Source organism: Aaosphaeria arxii (assembly GCF_010015735.1).
Source record: "Aaosphaeria arxii CBS 175.79 unplaced genomic scaffold BU24scaffold_11, whole genome shotgun sequence".
Classification (NCBI taxonomy): domain Eukaryota; kingdom Fungi; phylum Ascomycota; class Dothideomycetes; order Pleosporales; genus Aaosphaeria; species Aaosphaeria arxii.
In genome coordinates this window covers 201-19,310 of record NW_022983484.1, presented here as the reverse complement: position 1 = coordinate 19,310, position 19,110 = coordinate 201, and the positions used below count along the sequence as shown (strand labels likewise).

General features: G+C 46.2%; 8 protein-coding genes across 8 annotated transcripts; 2 read left to right on the top strand and 6 right to left on the bottom strand.

Annotated features, from left to right (window-relative positions):
- Positions 1–353: 353 nt before the first annotated feature.
- On the bottom strand, positions 354–1,210 carry BU24DRAFT_413883 (uncharacterized protein; the record flags this gene model as incomplete). Its single annotated transcript, XM_033526183.1, has 3 exons — positions 354–433; positions 563–782; positions 848–1,210. The coding sequence occupies 3 exons, from the start codon at positions 1,208–1,210 to the stop codon at positions 354–356; spliced, it is 663 nt and encodes a 220-aa protein (XP_033378612.1).
- A 402-nt stretch (positions 1,211–1,612) lies between these two features.
- Positions 1,613–2,077, bottom strand: BU24DRAFT_413882 (uncharacterized protein; the record flags this gene model as incomplete). Its single annotated transcript, XM_033526182.1, has 1 exon — positions 1,613–2,077. The coding sequence occupies one exon, from the start codon at positions 2,075–2,077 to the stop codon at positions 1,613–1,615; it is 465 nt and encodes a 154-aa protein (XP_033378611.1).
- Positions 2,078–2,883: 806 nt separating this feature from the next.
- Positions 2,884–4,467, bottom strand: BU24DRAFT_436462 (putative vitamin H transporter; the record flags this gene model as incomplete). The annotated part of the gene is made up of 5 exons (XM_033530156.1): positions 2,884–3,174; positions 3,243–3,491; positions 3,543–4,151; positions 4,206–4,275; positions 4,340–4,467. 5 exons carry the CDS (start codon positions 4,465–4,467, stop codon positions 2,884–2,886), a joined length of 1,347 nt encoding a protein of 448 aa, XP_033378610.1.
- Positions 4,468–5,043: 576 nt separating this feature from the next.
- BU24DRAFT_472380 (uncharacterized protein) lies at positions 5,044–6,210 on the top strand (the record flags this gene model as incomplete). The annotated part of the gene is made up of 1 exon (XM_033532741.1): positions 5,044–6,210. The coding sequence occupies exon 1, from the start codon at positions 5,233–5,235 to the stop codon at positions 6,208–6,210; it is 978 nt and encodes a 325-aa protein (XP_033378609.1). The 5' UTR covers positions 5,044–5,232.
- A 1,564-nt stretch (positions 6,211–7,774) lies between these two features.
- Positions 7,775–8,375, bottom strand: BU24DRAFT_54888 (uncharacterized protein). The gene is made up of 2 exons (XM_033534378.1): positions 8,198–8,375; positions 7,775–8,030 (listed from the first exon to the last, which is right to left on the bottom strand). Exons 1-2 carry the CDS (start codon positions 8,232–8,234, stop codon positions 7,816–7,818), a joined length of 252 nt encoding a protein of 83 aa, XP_033378608.1. The 5' UTR covers positions 8,235–8,375; the 3' UTR covers positions 7,775–7,815.
- Positions 8,376–12,595: 4,220 nt separating this feature from the next.
- Positions 12,596–12,781, bottom strand: BU24DRAFT_356646 (uncharacterized protein; the record flags this gene model as incomplete). Its single annotated transcript, XM_033523908.1, has 1 exon — positions 12,596–12,781. A coding segment is annotated over one exon (186 nt), but the record flags the coding sequence as incomplete, so codon positions are not given.
- A 598-nt stretch (positions 12,782–13,379) lies between these two features.
- Positions 13,380–14,128, bottom strand: BU24DRAFT_427400 (uncharacterized protein). Its single transcript, XM_033529219.1, has 2 exons — positions 13,785–14,128; positions 13,380–13,719 (listed from the first exon to the last, which is right to left on the bottom strand). Exons 1-2 carry the CDS (start codon positions 13,920–13,922, stop codon positions 13,435–13,437), a joined length of 423 nt encoding a protein of 140 aa, XP_033378606.1. The 5' UTR covers positions 13,923–14,128; the 3' UTR covers positions 13,380–13,434.
- A 2,371-nt stretch (positions 14,129–16,499) lies between these two features.
- Positions 16,500–18,834, top strand: BU24DRAFT_472369 (uncharacterized protein; the record flags this gene model as incomplete). The annotated part of the gene is made up of 3 exons (XM_033532740.1): positions 16,500–17,087; positions 17,142–18,328; positions 18,696–18,834. The coding sequence occupies 3 exons, from the start codon at positions 16,500–16,502 to the stop codon at positions 18,832–18,834; spliced, it is 1,914 nt and encodes a 637-aa protein (XP_033378605.1).
- Between the last annotated feature and the right edge of the window lie 276 nt (positions 18,835–19,110).

Below are 19,110 nucleotides of genomic sequence, written 5' to 3'. Positions count from 1 at the left end.
GCCGAACTATCGCCTCCTCTTCTAGTTTATTCATCTTTTTCGAATTTGGCTCGCAATCGGCTCGTAGAGGGATTCCAGCGTGTCGACTTTGAAGGGTTGATCGGGGAACGTTATAGATCTCTGCTGCGCGTTTCACGCTTTTTACGCGTCGGGAACTAATATCAGAGATAGCAAGTAATATATCAGCTTCAGTATAGGGCTTTTGTATATTGTGTTGTTGAGACATTACGCGCAATCGACGCGCTGGTGGGGCGCTCATGAAAAGGTGCCAGCTCGCTTGGGGTGCCAGCTCGCTTATGAAACACGTTAATCTTTATTAAATAAGATACTTATATAATAAAACCCCCTATTACCTAGGCTTCAGCAGATATAGAGCTTAGGTTAAGTCTACAGCCAGCTTCTGCCTCTGACTCTTGGATATATTTTACAAGATCTGCACTTCTTAGGTAATGCAAGCCAAACCTCTGTCTAACAATTACAAATTTCTGGTAAGCCCATGATCGGTAAACTGGGTCATTTACTTCTATAGTAGCTAGAAATAACGGTAACGGCCAGTTCTTACTTGGAGGAGTGTCGTCGTAGGCTAATGACAAAGTTCGGTAGATAGACTCAGCAATCTGGATAATAGCTACTGCGTGAGTGTTGGCAGTGTATAGAGGTGCATCAGGCTGAAAAGCTCTCGAAGAGTATATCTCTGCTGCGTGGTACATCGATGAAGCGGTAGAAAAGGGGAGGAACAGATTCTGTTCTAGTACAGTCGTCTTTGGAATGTCTTGGAGTTGCTGCAGTGACAAAGGTAACTATGTAAACTTGTTGTCCGGGCCTTTTCAAAGGGATAGTTACATACCTTTGCAACTCTCTGAAGAGATGTAGTAATGCATTCATATTTGTCGCTGGTGATCAACCCGAGCGAGTCAGAAATATTGGCAAAAATTGCGACGGACCGGTGGTGCGCTTCCTGAATGGAAGCCAGGGTTTGGTCGCGCAGTTTCAGAAATTCCGGGTATAGGTGCCCGTATTCCCTGGACAGGAGATTCTTGGATGCAAGGACAGCGCTGGATAGCCCTTCCTCGCCCCCAAGCGCTCTTATCACACCGCAAGACTTTCCGCCAAAGGCTCCAGCCCGCGCATCCAAGAAACAAAACCAGGAAGATATCTTTAAGAGGAACGGCGTTCTTTCGGTGATTCTTTCAGTCAGCAGGTAGGCCATCCAAGAAACAAGGTATCGAAGATTATCTGCCCAACTAAGGAGGAGATCGGTATAGGCAAGGAAGTAGAGAATTACAGCGAGCGCTTCAGCATTCTGGCATGATAGATATGTTGGTCTGTTGTCTAGCCGCGCATCAATACATCGATCAGCCGACGGATGTCGCTCTCCATATTCAGCAACAAGTTTCTCGAGCGAGCTTTGTAGTATTTAAGGCAAACGTCGCGGGAGTAGAGCCCTTCTTTCAGGTGCAGATGAGTGATGGTCCACGTGGACAGAGCTGAGACCACCGCAGGGTGTTTTGTTGCAAACCGATGGTGAATATATGTATAGTTGTTGAAATCCTTCAGTCCGGTTGTATATTGTCGAGAAACGCTATTATGGTAGTGATGAATGAGGATGTGGTCAGGCGGGTAAACCTCGCATGAGGATGGGTGCTGCGGATCGGGACCTTCGGTTGGAGCATCCACAGTCAGAATTGAGCTGAGAGCCAGGGAGGTTGTTTTGTAATTCTTGGGATCCTTTAGGCCCAGTAGAAGTCGTTTCCGGTTCAAACCCCTCGAGATTGCTCATCCAATCCTCATCATTAAGCATGTGTTCGCCAGGCCAAAGTAGACTGGGTGGCATTGCCATCTCGATCTCCTCAGAAGGCCAGTCGGATGATTGAAGTGGATCTAAAGCTGAGGCACAACTCCAATCAACCGACGAATTTTCATTGAGGCATGGAATCTGTAACGCCTGTCTTGGATTCTGAGTACCTGGCCATAATTGCAGGAGTCTCGTCTTGAATGTCGAAAGCCCTTCTTGGTCCATGATATGCGCACTTGAGGTGTAAACGTCGGCATCGATGACACCTTGGGCGTTGTCCATCGCAGGTGTGTCCTTTCTCAGTGCAGGTTGTGCAAGACATGCTTACTCTGACAGGCTTAATTATGTTTGTTAGAGATATTGGAAGTGCACTGTCTACGTGTTGCAATTGTTTCCACCGTTACCTAGTAATCGAACCAAGTGCCTTACTCAGCAGGCCCCAACTAGGCGCTGATAACTATATAGCATATAAGTAAATAAAACACAGATAAGTTTTAACGTAGTTACAATTTTTAATCAAATATGCTTAACATTATAATCAATCTTAATCGTAGGATACCCTCCTAGGATCTAACTAGAGATACATTACACAGAACAGACGCAAGCGCAACACGTAAGGGAAGTAACGCACACATAGTATAAATAATTCCTTAGCTAGGAACAGGACAGATAGGCAGAATTCAATCTTATTACCTACTAGTGATTGCTCGCTACTAGAGCCTACTCACACATAGTATCTACCCAAAATTATGATTCTAAACGAAGTGCACCGAACAGGCCCTTTGACTGAGATTAAGTTTAACTGTTACTGCAATCGCTAGATAGAGTATGAACTTGCATTCAAGTTTTACAATTGTTCCAAACCAAGAAAGACACAGCAGCCAAATATCAGCCCCACTTGTTAAAGCGAGAAGAAGTTCGAATGCGTATGGGAATATCAAATAGTGCTGTTTGACAGCTTTCTACGGAATGTTTGGTCTCTCCCTAGCTGCGTGTCTTGATTGCCGCCAGTACCTCGGCAAGGTGATTTCAGTCTGATACATCAGCCCTAGACTGATAGATCTTGTAGAAACGGCGACAGTTCAGGTTTAGGTACAATAACGCCAACTACTTACTACACCTGTTTCCTCTTGGATCTTTTCGAGCTGCTTATTTTTTCGCAGAACCCACCACCTCGCAATCAGGCACATAATTATAGTAGCTCCTCCGCCTGCTATGATGACACCTCCACCGGTCTGGTAGCGAGGCTCCTGGCTACGGAGAAAGAAGTATGGGGAGAACCAATGAGAGGTGGACGATATACTGTTGGCAATTGCGATTAGAGCGGCACGCTTCGTACGGGGGCCTGGTACGACGCTTGTCTCCCAGGGAACATGAATCTGTGACAAATTTAGATTAGTGACCTGGCATGACAAGCATCTAGGTGGCTAGGACAAGCTCCACTTACAATGAGAGCAATGAATGGACCAGTGACGAGCATGAAGAGACTGAAATATCGTGCGCCAGTGTTCAAAGTGCTGATCATGATCACACAGCCAGTTATAGAGACACACATAGCGCCGATGATGTGCCAACAGTGCTCTACATGCCTTCCAGAAGACCAAGAAACAAGCAGTGTCAAGCCATATGTGACAAAGTATGGAGGAGCCTGGATCAAGTAGGTCACTATTTTGCTGTATCCAAGAGTTTTGACGATCTACACTGAGTGTTAATCAAGCAGAATAGTATTTAGGGTTATTAAACTTACGGAGGGGAAAAAGTCTTTAAATGATTGAGAGAGAATAATGGTAAAATGCATAGCAGCAAAAATCCAGGTAAAAGGATCCTTAACAGCCTGCCAGAATCCTGTCATGGCGCCACCTTCGTCGTCTTCAGATTGTCCACCAGAACTGACGGTCATACGATACTGAGCCATTTCAGTCTCTTCTGGTGAAAAGTAGTGCGGTGAATTGGATGGGTAGTTTGGGAGACCCCAATATCCGAGGCCTGCGATCAAAATGCTAGCAATTCCCTCAAATAGAAAGAACCACTGCCACGATCGAAGCTTTGCTATCCCGTCCATATTTGTCAAAATGCCAGCAGCTAAGAGACCCGAGAATCTATTAGATATAATATTGCCAGCATGCCAGATCGCCATGCGAGAAGGACTCTCTGACTTAGTATACCACGAAGTTGTTACTAGGCAGACGCCTGGAAAGAACGGCCCTTCAGTAATCCCAACAAGGAAACGACAGAGCATAAAGCTCCAAGGGGATTTCATAGCTGGCATAGAAATCGTGACAGCAGACCAGGCCAGCATAATAGTTGGTAAAAATATCCGAGGTTTAGTCTTCGCAAGTATAATGTTGGCGGGAATCTGCGAGAGAATATAGCCAACGTAGAAGAGTGAGATGCCAGCTGACTACTGGACGTCTGTCATGCCAAGATCTTCTTGCAGCCCAGCGAGTCGAGCATTCGAAATGTTGATTCGGTCGAGATAACTAGTAAATTTTAGAATCATTATCCCATGTTGTTGGCATAGAAATCAAAATAGACCCAACATACCTCATCAAGAGCATCAGTGTAACGATGATGAGAAACTTGTAGTCTAGCTTTTTCAGAACAGATCGCTCCAGAGTATGTAGCTCCTCCTTCGAAGCATTGACAAGCAAGGGAAACTGCTGGAGCAACATTGATGATTCGTCGTTAACCAGTTCAGCCTTTCCATGGTTCGGCTCGCCGCTCGCAAATTCGTTCATTTCGCTCGAGTTCGCCTCTACGGACTTGGGAGAATTGCTCTCGGTCATTCTGAAGCGGGACGTAAAGCGTGATGCGATTATTGTTGCCCTGAAACTTGTAGTCCTGGGGCGCGTGGTGTGATAAACATCGGGGCCGATAGGATTGAGACGAGTTGAAGACAGGATATATATGTTGGGGCGTTATCGTGATGATTCAAAGCGCTCTTCCACCGTAGCGCTGCATATTCCCCGCAAAATATGTTCCCCAAACTATTTTCCCCAGCATCGCTGATATTGATGGCAAGCTAATAGGGAGTCGCGCTGGTTTCCATCATTCAGGACTTTTGAGCGATGCGCTAAGATGACTAGACAGCTCCACTTCGCCACCTAGCCACGTCTGGACGTGATACGACCACTCATATGGTTGATCACCGTTAGGCTTGGATCGCCAGGGCAAGCTTGCTAACTACTATGCCCAAAGTGGACGATTTCGCGACGCCCTTTCTGGCGAATTCAGCGATGCGCTGATCAGTGATGTAGGTAGGTAGTTTACGTGCACGCAATATACCCTAATTTCTTTTGGAGAACACACGATAACAAACATAAATGATGGCCTAACTCTTTGCGACACCCTCCGTCAAGTTCGAGCTCAACTCTTACTTTTCTCTACTTCAACGTCAATCTTATCAAATATCCGTTTTGGCATAACCAACAACCATCATGCCAGGGGTTACTTTCAAAGTTCATGCCGGAGCACTTCCGCGAGACGACTTGAAGCACCTTCATATGACGGGTTGTGTTCCGACGATCTGTTTTCAAGGCGACCAGCGCTTTTCCTACTCGCTGTACATTCCCGAATCAGCCTATCCTCCCACCCCACTACACCCCGAGAGAATCAAGATACCACTCGTTGTGGTGATTCACGGTGGCAAATCGGATCATATCCGGGCCCGAAATGCTTGGATTGAGTATGCAGACAAGCATGGCGTTGCGATCTTAGCACCATTGTTCCCCCTTGGTGTTGCGAGTCAATGGGACACCGATGCCTACAGGTTTCTAGGCGCAGCACCTCAGCGCACCTTGCTGTCGAACACGAACGGTGACCATGCACTTAAGAGACCTCAGGCAGAACGTCTCCTTTACGATAGACTCCTTCTTTCTATGATCGAGGAGGTCGGCATGCGCTGGTCCGGCCTCGACACTGAGAAGTTTTTCCTCGGCGGTTTCTCAGGCGGTGGCCAGTTCTCCCACCGCTTCCTTTATCTGCATCCAGAGCGGCTTCTCGGGGTATGCATTGGGGGTCCTGGCTTTATCACACTCATGGACTCATCTCTTGAGTGGCCCCTTGGAATTGGAGGAATGGACCGTATTTTTGATAAGAGTATCGACAAGAAGGCGATCAGTCAAGTCCCAGTGCTGGTCGCCTGTGGACTTGACGATGTCAGCAAGGACACTTTCATTGTGAGAGATCGTGTGCATGGTGCCATTGAAGGTTTAACCATGGGCAGCAAGGGCGCAGATCTACGAACAAACAATGCAAAGGATCTTGCCGAAAGCTTAGAATCAGCTGGATGTCAGGTCACTCTAGAATACATCCCTAACGTGGCACATGAAATGCCAAAAGTGCAACCAGCTATGGGGGCGTTCCTAGCACCCCTTATTGTTGAAAGACAGAATAAGCTTAATTATATAGAATAATAGCATGCTTGTTAAGAGTTGAATTTTAAAGTGAAAGACATTACCAGATTATAGGAGTTATGGCATATTGTACCAAAAGTAACTGAAATTTTTGTCTCTAACTTCGCAAGAGAATTCCATCGCCAAGCATAAATCCAGCATTATTGACTTATCGACACCTATGTCAGACTTGACTCCTGAGGATAGGGATGTGTTCCTGGACAACTCTTCATACTACTTGTTATGTTTTTGTATTATAAGTAGCCTTGTCTTCATACAGCCTGTCTATATAATCTTACTATTATAGGCTCTTCTCTAAGTTACCCCTTAGCTACTCAGAGCTGCTACTGCAAGGTTTATCTGTAACAAGAGCTCTCTAGAGAGTTGCAAATATAGAGATCTAAGCGTAGTTACTTGTTCTATTATCTCAATTACTTGGTGAAAGAGTTGCTGGTAAAAAGACTCTTTGAAAATAAGATAGTACAGAGTAGGCATGTATGTTACGATACCAGAACCTATGAGGGTAGAGAAGGCGTCAAGTACTTGGGACGGAAGTCGGAGATCGTGGCCAGAGGGCTCGATGACACCCAAGGACCAGTCACGTGATCGAGCACCACGTGAACAAAGTGATCAAGGTGATCAAGTCTTGGCAGAAGTTGAAAAGGCCAAGACCTTGAGCAGCTTGATCAAAGGACTAGGAAGGACGGATATATAAGATTGCCAGATTTCATATGTAGGAGTTCTTCGTAGTCAATAACAAATTGTATCTGATCTTTTGGAATTACCTTATCAGTACAACAGTAGCTTATCCCCCTGGATAAGTCAGAGTTATTACCCTGTCTTGATACTCGCTTTACCCTATACAAACCTCTGCGATATACCCCTCTTACCTTGTGTAGTAAGTTACCTATCGTTACAATGTAGTACTGCCAATAACCGGACCTTTAGGGACTGCCCATTTTGATCTACAATGAAAGGTAACATTGATATTCGAGCCATGGCCTCTGCAGAAGACCTCTATAGGATCTTCCTACAGCAGTATCATTATTGGATCACTTAGTGCAATACGCTACTGCGTCTGTGTTCTGGTCTCTCTGATTTATTCTATCTATGCATGCTTTACTTTTTCTATCAAGTAGTACAATGTAGTGCGATAATCTTAACATTGGGTACTCGCTAAGACAATCTGCCGGAACGAGCAAAGACTAGTTCATCAAACAGCTTCTACTCGACGAAAAATCATGCTTGATAGCATCTATCCTGACCAGTGTCCTACTCCTTTGAAATCAATGCACAGAAGAAGAGGCACAAGGGTGAAATGTTGAAAATAAGCCTATTTGACTCACTAACATCTCTCTATACATTGCGGGAACTAAAAGAACTACAAAACAATAATTGGAAAAGACATAGCTATTTCTCGTATTTGGGGTCCACATTCTACAGCATGCAGTTTCTTATCACTTCGTGCCAATAACAAAACCACCAACGCAACAGAATCTGGTCACATTCAGCTATTTTCTCATCTGAAAACATGTAATAGCTAGATAACCAAGATCGCCGTGTAATCCGAAAATGAAACCAATTTAGTACAGGTTCACGCAGATATCTCTCTCTAAGGTGTACAGTTTAGATAGTGAAACTAAAGTGATAAATCGTTTGACCTGATAGAAATCTTTGAAATTGACTGAGCTGAAACACAACGCTAGTGTTTCTTGGTGCAAAGATGGTCAATAGCGTTGTACTTTCTTCCAGCCGCCAGTGTACTTCGAGAATACTACCGAAGGCAGTGACGACCGTAGCATCGACTTCTTTCAGACCTGTTTGGAAAGAATCTTCCAATTCTGATAGCCGAACCCGTTAGCACCATCCGCCGCCTGTATGCCAGCCATCCACTCAGTCAGAATATAGGTTGGTGCTCCTCCCCAAGTATGGGAAAGGCTGGTAGAAAGCCCAAGTCCAGGCTTCCCATGTTGGTCGACACACTCTCATGACGCTTCTGTACCAGTACCTTTATTTGAGAGCATCGGTGTCCAGAGGCTTCTCATACGCTCCAGAGTCGTAAGTGCGATGACAGGAATATCTTGGGACGCCAAGGCCGGCAATAAGAAACCATTCGTGTTGGTAGAGATGATGGTATTGATATGATGAACGTATGTGAAAGTGTATTGTATTATGATTGGTAGTGACTACGGACAATCCCATGTAGAGTATGAATGACTAATCATGCACGGGCCTGCCAAGATCCTTCAGTCCTCCGTGGCAGCCTGCATTAGGCAACCAGAGTGAATGTACCGTATCTTGCGTTCAGAGTGAATGTAACGAAGTACTCAGGGGTAGATTCCCAACATCCTTTTCTGACAATCGAAGGTTGGAAGCGGCAGCGATTTGGTGCAGATGTCGGCTGGGTTGGATGCAGAGGGTGTGTGACTGATGTCAAACTTTCCATCCTGAAAGTACTCACGAGCGAAGTGGTAGTGAATGTTGATATGCTTCGTCCGTGTATTCACCTTTGCATCTCTTACCATAGACTCAGCAGCGTTGTTGTCCGTGACCAATTCAAAGACAAAGTGATCCTGTGTCAAGCCAAACATTTCTTCCACGGCATTCCGGACCCACATCAGATGGGCAGCAGCGCTGGAGCAAGCCATATACTCAGACTCTGCAGTACTTTTGGCAACGCAACTTTGTTTCTTCGAATTCCACGCAATCGTGCATCCATTGATCTGGCAAACTTGACCTGAATACGACTTCCCTGTATCTGGATCAGATCCCCAGCTTGCGTCTGAGAACATCTTGACAACAGAAGGCTTCGACAGCGGCTGTGGTTGTCGAGGATAGCGTAGGTAGGCGGACTTGGTTTTCTGAAGATATCGAAGCGACTGGTATGCGATCTTGGAGTAAATTGCGATGGATTTGAAGCGAATGTCCCAAGCATGGATGCGGTGTATGCCAGGTCCGGTCGTGAGCCCATTACAAGCCAATTGATAGAACCAACAATCTGTTGGTACTCATTTCGCAGGACTTCATCGACGGCGTGTTCGGATGAGCTTCGATTGGGATGTCAATTCACATCGAGAGGTGTCGAACGTCCATTGCAATTCTCCATTTGGAACTTTTGGAGAGTCTTCGCAATGAATCCTGGTTGTGAAATCGAAATTCCTGCATTATCGCAATGTATCAACAGTCCAAGGAGGCTAGAAACCTTTCCCAGATCTTTGCATCTGAAATGTTTGGTGACATATTGCTTGAAGTTCGCAATGTGTGTGTCGAGTCCAGTGACAGTGAGATCGTCGACATACACGCCAATGATAATGACAGACTGGTTGTTTTCTTTTCTGAAGAATATACATGGGTCGAAATGTGCTTGTGTGAAGCCGTTGTGAATCAAGGACTCCGAAAGCATTCCAAACCATTCTCTCCCGCTCTGGCGGAGTCCGTATATCGTTCGGCAAAGAAGGAGAAGTTCGTCATTGTCCAGTAGGTACCCATCGGGGGGTCTCATGTATATCGTCTCGCGAAGGGTAGAATTCAGATAGGCGGTATCGAAATCAATCTGATGTACTTGCCAGCCAAAGTGTGCAGCAAGGTAGAGCAGAAATCTCAGACTGTCATATCTGACAACGGGCGAATAAGTATGGGTGAAGTCAACGCCGGGGACTTGCGTGAATCCTTTGGCAACCAGGCGGGCTTTGTAGCGTGTCGCTTTGCCAGCGGCATCGTGTTTGATGTCGAATACCCATCGAGAATCAACAACATGAACCTTTTGACCAAAGATTCTTTTGACAATTTTCCAGGTGCCATGTCTCTCGTGCTGTTGCAGTTCGCGGAGAACAGCCTCCTTCCATTCAGACCAGTCTGGAAGAGCCATTGCTTCTCGAAGTGTGGTAGGGATAAGTACTCCTGCAGAGTACGCATGTTCATTCAGTACATCGAACATCGAGCTGTCATCGACGGCTACGCGAGCTTGCGAATGTTGTGACTCCTGTGCGCGGAGGGAAGGCTTCACAGTTCGACCAGAGCGAGTAGTAACGGGTGGTGGATTTGAGCGTTGAGAAGTACCTCTCCGTATACGAGGTGAAGTCGTTGGTGATGGATTCGCAATGCCATTGTTGCGACGGCGAGCGTTCGAGCTCGACGGTGACGAGGTCGGCAAGCTCCCGCTGACAGTGTTTGAGATTCGTTGCGCATTTGGGCGGTCGTTTCTCAATGGTTCAGACGGTCGCAGAGATGGGTCAAGTCTGTTGAGTAGGGATCCGCGCATGCCAGGATGTTCTTCCTGCGCTGGCGGATGAACGTTCTGCTGGGCTCGTGGCAAGGTGCCATGTTCAGCAGGATGTTCCTGTTGCGAAACGTTGCTCGCGGTAGGATGTTGTTGTTGCGAATTCGTGACAAGATGCGTCGGTTTTTCGCGTTGTGATGATGCTGTGGATGATTCACGGATGTTTCGTTGTGTACCGGCTTGGGAAAGTTCCATTTCATTGTCCTGAGAAGTACCTGGAATCCGAAATGGATGAAAGGTGACGTCTCGAGATTCAACAATGACGTTGCGAGATGGGACGAAGATCCTGTAGCGCTTGGTGGAATTTCCGTAACCAACCATGATGCCAGCTTCAGATCTGTGGAGCAGCTTCGAGCCAGGCTTGCGTGCTTCAATTGGAATGTGAAGATGCACCTGCGCTCCAAAGGGGCGAAGATCCTTGATAGTGGGCTTCTTTTTCAGCAATGTTTCAAATGGTGTGTTGAGAAGGGCGGAATGCGGTGCAATGTTTTTGAGGAACACAGCAGTTGCAATAGCTTCAGCCCATAATTTCAGGAGGTCATCGGATGGTATCATGCACCTTGCGGCGGTGATGATTGTCCGCATGTACCTTTCCGGCATGCCGTTAGACTCGTGGGCGTATGCCGGCGATGTATGGTGGATGATTCCCTGATGTTTGAAGAATGTTTGCAATTCATTCGCCATGTATTCTCCTCCTCGGTCAGAGCAGAAGGTGGCGATGTCGTGTCCGTATTGTCTTTTTACAAAGCTTACGAAATCTTGGACAGCTCCCGCTGTTTCCGACTTGGATTTCAGAAATCGGACCCAAACAAAGCGAGTGCATTCATCGACGAAGAGAATGAAGTACTTTGAGCCCGCAATTGAGGGGCAGGAGAACTTTCCAGAGAGGTCTGAATGTATTCTTTCGAAGGGCTTGTTTGCATTGCTCGATCTTGCGGGTGGACGGGAATGTGTGGACTTTGAAGATTGACAGCTTGAGCAAAAGAAGTCGGATGGTTTGGACGGGATGAGATGAGCGTCGTCATATAGACGGGCAGGGTTTTTGATTTGGAAGTGCCCAACAGACGAGTGGAACTCATGATATGAAGTGAAATGCGCGACGTGTGAATGCTCGGTCTGAATAGCAAAGACGCCGGATGTGAATGTCGCCCACAATTGATATGAGCCATCAGTGGAGACGAGATATAGATTGTCACCTTTTGCTTTAATTTCATTTCCGTCATTTCTGACGTGAGGCCACGAGAAGAGGCGGATGTCATTCAGTTGTTTACTGTACAAAACATTGGTCAGAGTGATTCGCTTTGTTGAGTTGTCAGGGAGAACGAGATTGAGTTCGACAGAACCGGTGCCATCGATGGAAAGTCGCTGTTGTCCGGCCACCGTGATAGTTCCCTTCGCCGGTTGGACGGAAGAGAAGTCATCGATGTGCCCAGACATATGACGCGAAGCTCCTGAATCGAAATACCAAGTACCGTTGTGACGAGCGCTCAAACCAAATGACTGTATAGTATCGAGAGTTGCACTTACTTCGCGTGATCATTTGCCATTTGCGTTAATGTTGGTGGATGAAGTCGCAGTGAAGGCAGTGACATTTTCAGTACCAGATGAATCGTCTTCATCATCTGAGATGACGGCCTGGTTCGCGTTCGCTCCGCGGCGTTTTTTCTTTGCCTGAGAGTCGCGAGACACATCCTTGGATGTACCTGAGCGGTCTTGCTGTGAATCGTTGCGCGTCTTCTTGAAATCTTTGAGACGGTTGCACTCTAGGTATAGATGGCCATTGAATGTGAAGCCGTGTTTCCGACACCATGTGCATTCACGGTCAGACGAGTCTTTCGCAGATTGGCGGTTATTCGCGGCGGGTTTCTTGCCGTATGATCGTGCCATGTAAGCGGAGGTGTCGTCAACATTGATGCTGTGCTTGTCTGCAATGTCGAGCATTTTGGGCTCAAGGTCAACAAATTTTGTCAGATTTTGCGTATTGAGGTTGTCGATGACGTGGTCCATCGTGTCCGGTAATGTCACCAGGAAGAAAGACCCTTTTACTTCATCGCTCTCAAAGATTGGTTTCATGGCGGTAGCCACATTGTGTGAAGACGTTATACATCGCTTCTGCATTTTGGTCCACAGGCCGTGGAAAACATCGAGATGATGACGAAGGTCCTCGCCGTCATTGTATCTCAGGTTCGTAATTTGACGAAAAAGGTTTATGGAAGTAGATCCTGTATCTCTGTCGAATCGGCTGGCGAGGTATTTCCAGGCATCTCCAGCGGTGGCGCTGGTGGATACGTGTATCATCAGGTCCGGGCTCATAACCTGATATGATGAACGTATGTGAAAGTGTATTGTATTATGATTGGTAGTGACTACGGACAATCCCATGTAGAGTATGAATGACTAATCATGCACGGGCCTGCCAAGATCCTTCAGGTATCAGGATGTGAACTGTTAAGGGCCGAAGAATCTTTGTACCCCAGGTGGAGTTTGAGTTGAGGAAGTGCTGAGAGGAAACGCGCAGACCTCTCTAGCGCTGCAGTACCTGACGTGATGCAGAACCCAATGCTGTTTACAGAAAAGTCGTTTTTGTTGGCTGGCGCTAGCTTGTATATCCCCAGATCTTCGTTCCAGAGCCTTTCATTTATGACCGAAGCCAACTTTTTTGCAAGAACGTTGTACTCATCAGCATCGCTGTCTTCCTGAAGCGACGCAGCAACGTCAGCCATCGTCCTCAACGCTTGCACAAGGGCACAGTTGGTGGCAGAACCACCGCCAGAAGGTCCTAAAAATGCGCCAATGAGGCTAAGCAGTCCTGTTGTAGCGTGTATATTGTCAATAGCCAAGCCGAGATTGTCTTTCTGGTGGGTCCAGGTGCTCTTCGCGAAATCAAGATCTCTGCTTCGACGGACAAAATCTATACAGGATAGAACGCCTAGGAACCTGGGATCCGCGAGCCGTTGATAGGGTAGTCACTCAACGAAACATTGAACACGACAGCGTCTCCGATGGCAACGGCGAGACTCTTCCCGTCGAACACAGTCCCAACTCGAAATCACTGGTTGTTCTCGACAGAAATAGGCTCGTGGAACGTGTCTAAATGCCACAATGTCAGAGGTGACGTTAACACCAAAGTACCCATTACCCAATACAATCGAGTTTAGAAGGAAAATAGTAGTGTCTGCGTTGGCATAAGGTTGCGCCTCAGCAACCAAGTAGAGTTGAATTCCTCTCGCAGGAGATGCTATTGGGAAAGCCTATGGTAGGAAGTTAGCCGTGATCTTACCGAGGCTGTTCGCTGCGGCGGAAGGAAATCTATTACCACTGTCCAACCTATACCGCCCTTGACAACCTTATTGTCGAATTCGAGCGTATAGTTTTCGATAAAGGCGCCCACACTAGTATCACCGGCCCTCATACCTCGAACATAGGCACCATCCTCTTCGTCAAGCTCCCACATTACCTTTTGGGTTTCCGCCTCATCGCATGCCGCAAAGGCAGGCCTAGCTTCCAGATTTCATTTAAGTTCTCGTCATTGGACAGAAATTTACCTGGTAAATTGTCAATGTCGACGACTGGAATGCTTGCAATTAAGCCGACCGCCGAAAACTTAATATCACTATTGGTGATAAGCCTAATGGACTGCCACTGCTGCCCTCCTTGAAGTAAGAATGCATCGATCCTACCATGCCGGGATATTTCAATTATTTCCAGCCGGTAAGTGTTGGCGAGGGGCAACAGCGTAAGGAAAAGGCCCGTCGGCAAAATCATGTTACAGGCTTAGAAATTCCTCCGAAGAAAATTCCTCCGAAACATTCCTCCGAAAATTTCACCTCAATCTGAACTAGTGCGGTCAAGGATTCAACCTCAACGAATGAATATCCAGCAGTCTCATATGTGTGTAGTCTAGTGTCATTAGAGGATATCACGAGTTTAGGTGAAACGGCGTAAAAGCTGCTCCGCACAACGAAGGGGCAGGGCCAATGGAAAGGCTAATGGGATGGAACGCAGGCTTTCTACAAAGATTCCGCGAATGTATAGCTTCAACAGATGTGAAAAGAGATGCCGTACGCCCCGGACGATTTTTGACCCAAGGCCAAGGCCAAGAGACACAGCAGAAATGCCCAGTGTGCACTGCATAAAGTTAAAAGTTCAGCCATGTCGCGTGAATGTAACTGAAAAGAATTATGAAGATGTGTAGAAGACTGATATCGACGCTCGGGTTTATTTAGCTCGACTCCGGGTCAATTCGTCAGATCATAACTTTGAAACCTCATGTTTATTTATACTGGCTTGGCAGATCAATTATCTACTTGCACAAAGACTTGATATACGGAGGAATGCAAACCAAAGAGGTTGACCTAGTTCATAGGAACCTGACATAGCAAATATTACTAGTACATCAACCTTACTAGGAATAGAAATGGGAAGGGTCTCATCAGAGCACGCTACGCACGTATACAATACGAGATAATGCGAGACAAAATAAGAGTAGCTTCAGGTTGTACCAAGGGTTGACACGTCTGAATGGACGCCTGCTGGTGTTTTCAGCATTTACAAGGAATAATACGTGCGTGTACAGGCTCGTATTTGCTATCAGACGCTGTAAATAATCTAATCAAGGCTAAAGTGTGCATGTATACTAGCAGGCGTCCGTTCAGATGTATCAACCCTCTGTACTTGTTGCGGAGAAGAATAACGGGGAAGATCTATTGCTACTTTTCAGGTGCATGGCTTCTTGCCCCCAATCATCTATTTTCTCAGTTCGCATACGCGAGTACTTGCAATGTACTCCAACTTCAACACAGGTCAAGCAGCTTAAATGCTGTAAATTGCTTACAGAGAAGCAGAATAATCTGTTGGTAAGATGGCTGAAGATCTCTTGGATTCGAATCGTACACTTGATTTTTTCCTATGTGAATGTTAGTAAATATTCTCGGGTGAGTACTGGAGGGGACGATTGTTTACCGTGATATATCGATCACAGACCTGGTTCAGAAGGGCCAAGCGGTTTTTGGGGGTCTTTCAGGTATTCATCTTAGGCATTGGCTTGGTTCCGCTTGCGATCTTGGCCGACAGTGTTATGGACATCATTCAAAAGGCACAATTATAGCGCCAGCCTTCGTCTACGTAGGTGTTTCAGTCGTCATTCACTTTAACGTTAAGGGCTTTGGTAGGGACTCTGCCAAGAGAGGCGTACGGCATTGTCAGGTGGCTGAGTTCGTTTTGAGAGACCTCCCTGTTTGGCTGACGAGTTTCTCTCATGGTAATGTAGTTGTTTAGCTACGAAAAAAATCAAGACAGATAACAGCATGCTCTGACGCATTGAAAATATGTACTTGCTGCAGTTAATAGAAAACATCAGACCTTGATCCACTAACACTGAATTGATCGATATCGCTCCTTTCTTGGCTCAATTAGGGTACGTAAGACCAACGATGGCGACAATTCAGATCTTGATTGCTTTGCTGCTGCAGCTGTTGTCACAGCCAAAGACTAACAAGGTGTGGGTTAATAGTAGTAGGCTCAAGGTTGAAACAGGCATAAATATATTTGCATTGCAAATACATAGTAAAACAAATAACTATTCAGCATGACCTTTACGTGAGAAGAGCAAGGCGAAAAGTTCTTCCCGCATATACTCCATAACACTTCATCCCAAATGCTACAGAGCCACGCGTCCTCTACAGTGAAGCACCGCAACACTGCCGTGACATATCTATCCATGCTTTGTGTCTCGTACCTATATGTGAACAATCATAAATGAAAGCTAATTTTACAACACTTTGACTTCGCCACCAAAGGGCTTGGAAATACTTAGCACTGAGATCTCTTCGCTATCGTTTCCTAACAGGGGATAGGTTCCACCATTAATTGTTTAGGATCAGAAGTTATATGCGATGCAGATAAGGGCTTAGCGTGCCAAACGTCCTTCATAGACATTTATATAACTTGATCGTGAACTAATGACACTAAACACTATATCAAATTTGAACCACTTTATTCTTATTATTTTTCATTGCTATCACGTTCAACGATGAAGCGTGCCATCGAGGTTTTCGGTGCGACGTTTGTACTAATCGTTTTCTTCGGTGCTACTATTGGCTTACTATATGCGCCATGCTATGCCTCTGTATGTCCAGAGGAATACCTGCCACGAGAGACGAAAATTCATCTTGGCACTTTTTACGTATCTCTTACCGTGCTTGCTTTCGGGCTCTCTCTTCAATCTTTCTCCAAGACTGGCGCTATCCTAAACATATATCGTACGCCCTTCAGGATTCCGCTCATTCAGAAAACAATCACGATAGGCGGGTTTTTGACGTCCGCTTGGATCCTTGGTACCACCCTTGCTACAACTGCCATTTGGAAACCCGCCTTTCTTAATTATTGGGGACGGAGGACCGATCCTCTGGATTGGACATCGGCAAAGATTCAGCTTACAGTTACTGCCGTTACCGGGCACTATGCTGACTTTCTCATCGGAATGCTAGTTATTCCTATCTCGAGAAACAGCCTGGTAGGTCGAGCTTTTGGGGTCCACCAGAGTACTTTGTTGTTCGCGCACAAAATCATATCGTATCTGTTCATACTTGCTGTTATAGCACATGGGACGAGCTATGCTGTGAGTTTTACAATTACAAGCAATAATTGTCGTTGATGCTAATTCTGGGGATAGTTGTATGCTACGTCTCCATCTACAGGAGACGAAAGACGAGATGAAGAGTTTGCTACCGGCAACCCAACAATGACTCGTACGGCAAGCAAATCACGGAGCTGGTGGTACACAACTACTACGTACAACGGTGCTGCTACCCTCACCGTAATGATCTTCATCCTTGCAACTTCTTTGCCATTTGTACGACGAAAACATTACAATTTGTTCTATTACTCCCACCTCCTCTGTGGAATCACCATCATTATCGGATCCTGTGTGCATGCAAGCACTGACTTCTATCTTATTTTCCCCGGATTATTCCTTTACGTTGTTGATTTGATCCAACGCTTTTTTTCGGGAGAAGCAGGTGGGCTACACAACAAACACGTCGCAGTTATAGAGAACGCTAGCGGCGACTGGTACAGAATTATCGTTCCCCCCTTCGAAAAAGTAAAAGCTAGCAGCAACGAGCTTATCCTCCCAGTAGAAACGGTTGTGCCAACGGGCTATCCGCTGAAGTGTTTCTACCTCAACTTCCCCGTCATCAGCAAAACACAAAACCATGCATTTACAGCGGCGAAGTCTAGTCCGCTTGGCACCGGCACTGTTTTCCTTTTTCAGCGTTCACGAGGAAAGGCTCAAAAAAGGCTCAACGATGAGTGGACTTGGAAGTTGGCGGCCTTGGTTCCTAAACCTAACGACAGGAAAGACGTGGAAGTGCGCCTTGAAGGTCCTTATTTGCCACGAGACCCGCTGTTTGAGACAGCATCTCATATCATCTGCATTGTAGGAGGAACGGGATTTACGGGCGCGTACAGTCTTGCTCTTTGGTGGTTGGAAATGAGAGCTACAGTCGACAATAGCTTTTTCACCCTTGTTTGGACCATTCGCAGTAGGGAGTCTGGTAACATTGAAGAATGGGTCAAACTCAACCAGGTTGCTACCTCGATTGCAGGCTTGTCGTTGGTGGCTCATATCAGTTCTGAGGCTGGAAGGCTAGATCCAGGCATGCATATTCGAAGGAGTCTTGGCCTTGAAGAAACTTTTGGCGCTGGTTGTTTCATTCCTGAAACAGGGAGCACAGCGTGGGTCTATGGTTCAGGGCCGGAAGGGCTAGTTCAAGCTACAGGAAAGGCCTGTGAAGAGGCCAGACGCGATATTCGAAAGAGCAAAGCATTTGGTAGCTCACTTGTAAGAGAATTGAGATGGTACATGGCCAAGTGGGAAGTCTAGATCGCCCCAACGATTGAAGCCTATTTCGACCAGGGTATTGTGGTGTAGCATGACAGATGAGCCTATTCGGGGATCACGTATATGGGGAAAGGCACTAGGCAGGGCATAGATAGATCGATCAGGGCTGCCAAGAGAGATCGAGGCATTATCTGCCTACCTCAGAGAAATATCTACTTATCCTACGTATCTACTAATTACAGGCTGTGCCTGTACTGCTCCCTACTATAGAGGTATCTATAAGTAATAATATTTATTAATACTCTTATATAAGTAATAATATCTATTAATACTCTTATATAAGTAATAATATCTATTAATACTCTTATATATCTAATTATTTAGGTTTGTTACGGATGAACCGAACAGTGACGATTCTGAGTGGCCGGAGGGCGACGAAGAATCCTACGAGGAGGACCTATGGGGACAGGAGGACGCGGACAGGCTCTATGCAGACGAGGCTGACCACAACATGGACACGTGATGAGATCACGTGACGGATTCGTGGATTCGTCTATCACGAATCCACGAACCCAACGAACCCACGAATCCAACGAATCCGCCAAGCATACTCATGTATATAAGCAGAATGTATTCCATAGATAGGTCCTCATCGTCAATCCACGATACAGTTCTCTGCATCCAGTTTCCTAACGGAAGATTACTTGTGACATCTTTGGCAACACATTTGCGCAACAGTGATTGATTGACGTTCAACCCTACCAGTATATTAATACTACGCCTACGGCCCTCATCACTC

Bases quoted from the DNA above. Each gene is read 5' to 3' on its own strand.
- BU24DRAFT_54888 (XM_033534378.1), bottom strand. From the start codon at position 8,234: ATGAGAAGCCTCTGGACACCGATGCTCTCAAATAAAG. The intron at 8,031-8,197 runs GTACTGGTACAG...TTCGGCTATCAG, and splicing joins ACCGATGCTCTCAAATAAAG to AATTGGAAGATTCTTTCCAA.
- BU24DRAFT_427400 (XM_033529219.1), bottom strand. From the start codon at position 13,922: ATGTGGGAGCTTGACGAAGAGGATGGTGCCTATGTTCGAGGTATGAGG. The intron at 13,720-13,784 runs GTAATAGATTTC...TTCCTACCATAG, and splicing joins GCGGTATAGGTTGGACAGTG to GCTTTCCCAATAGCATCTCC.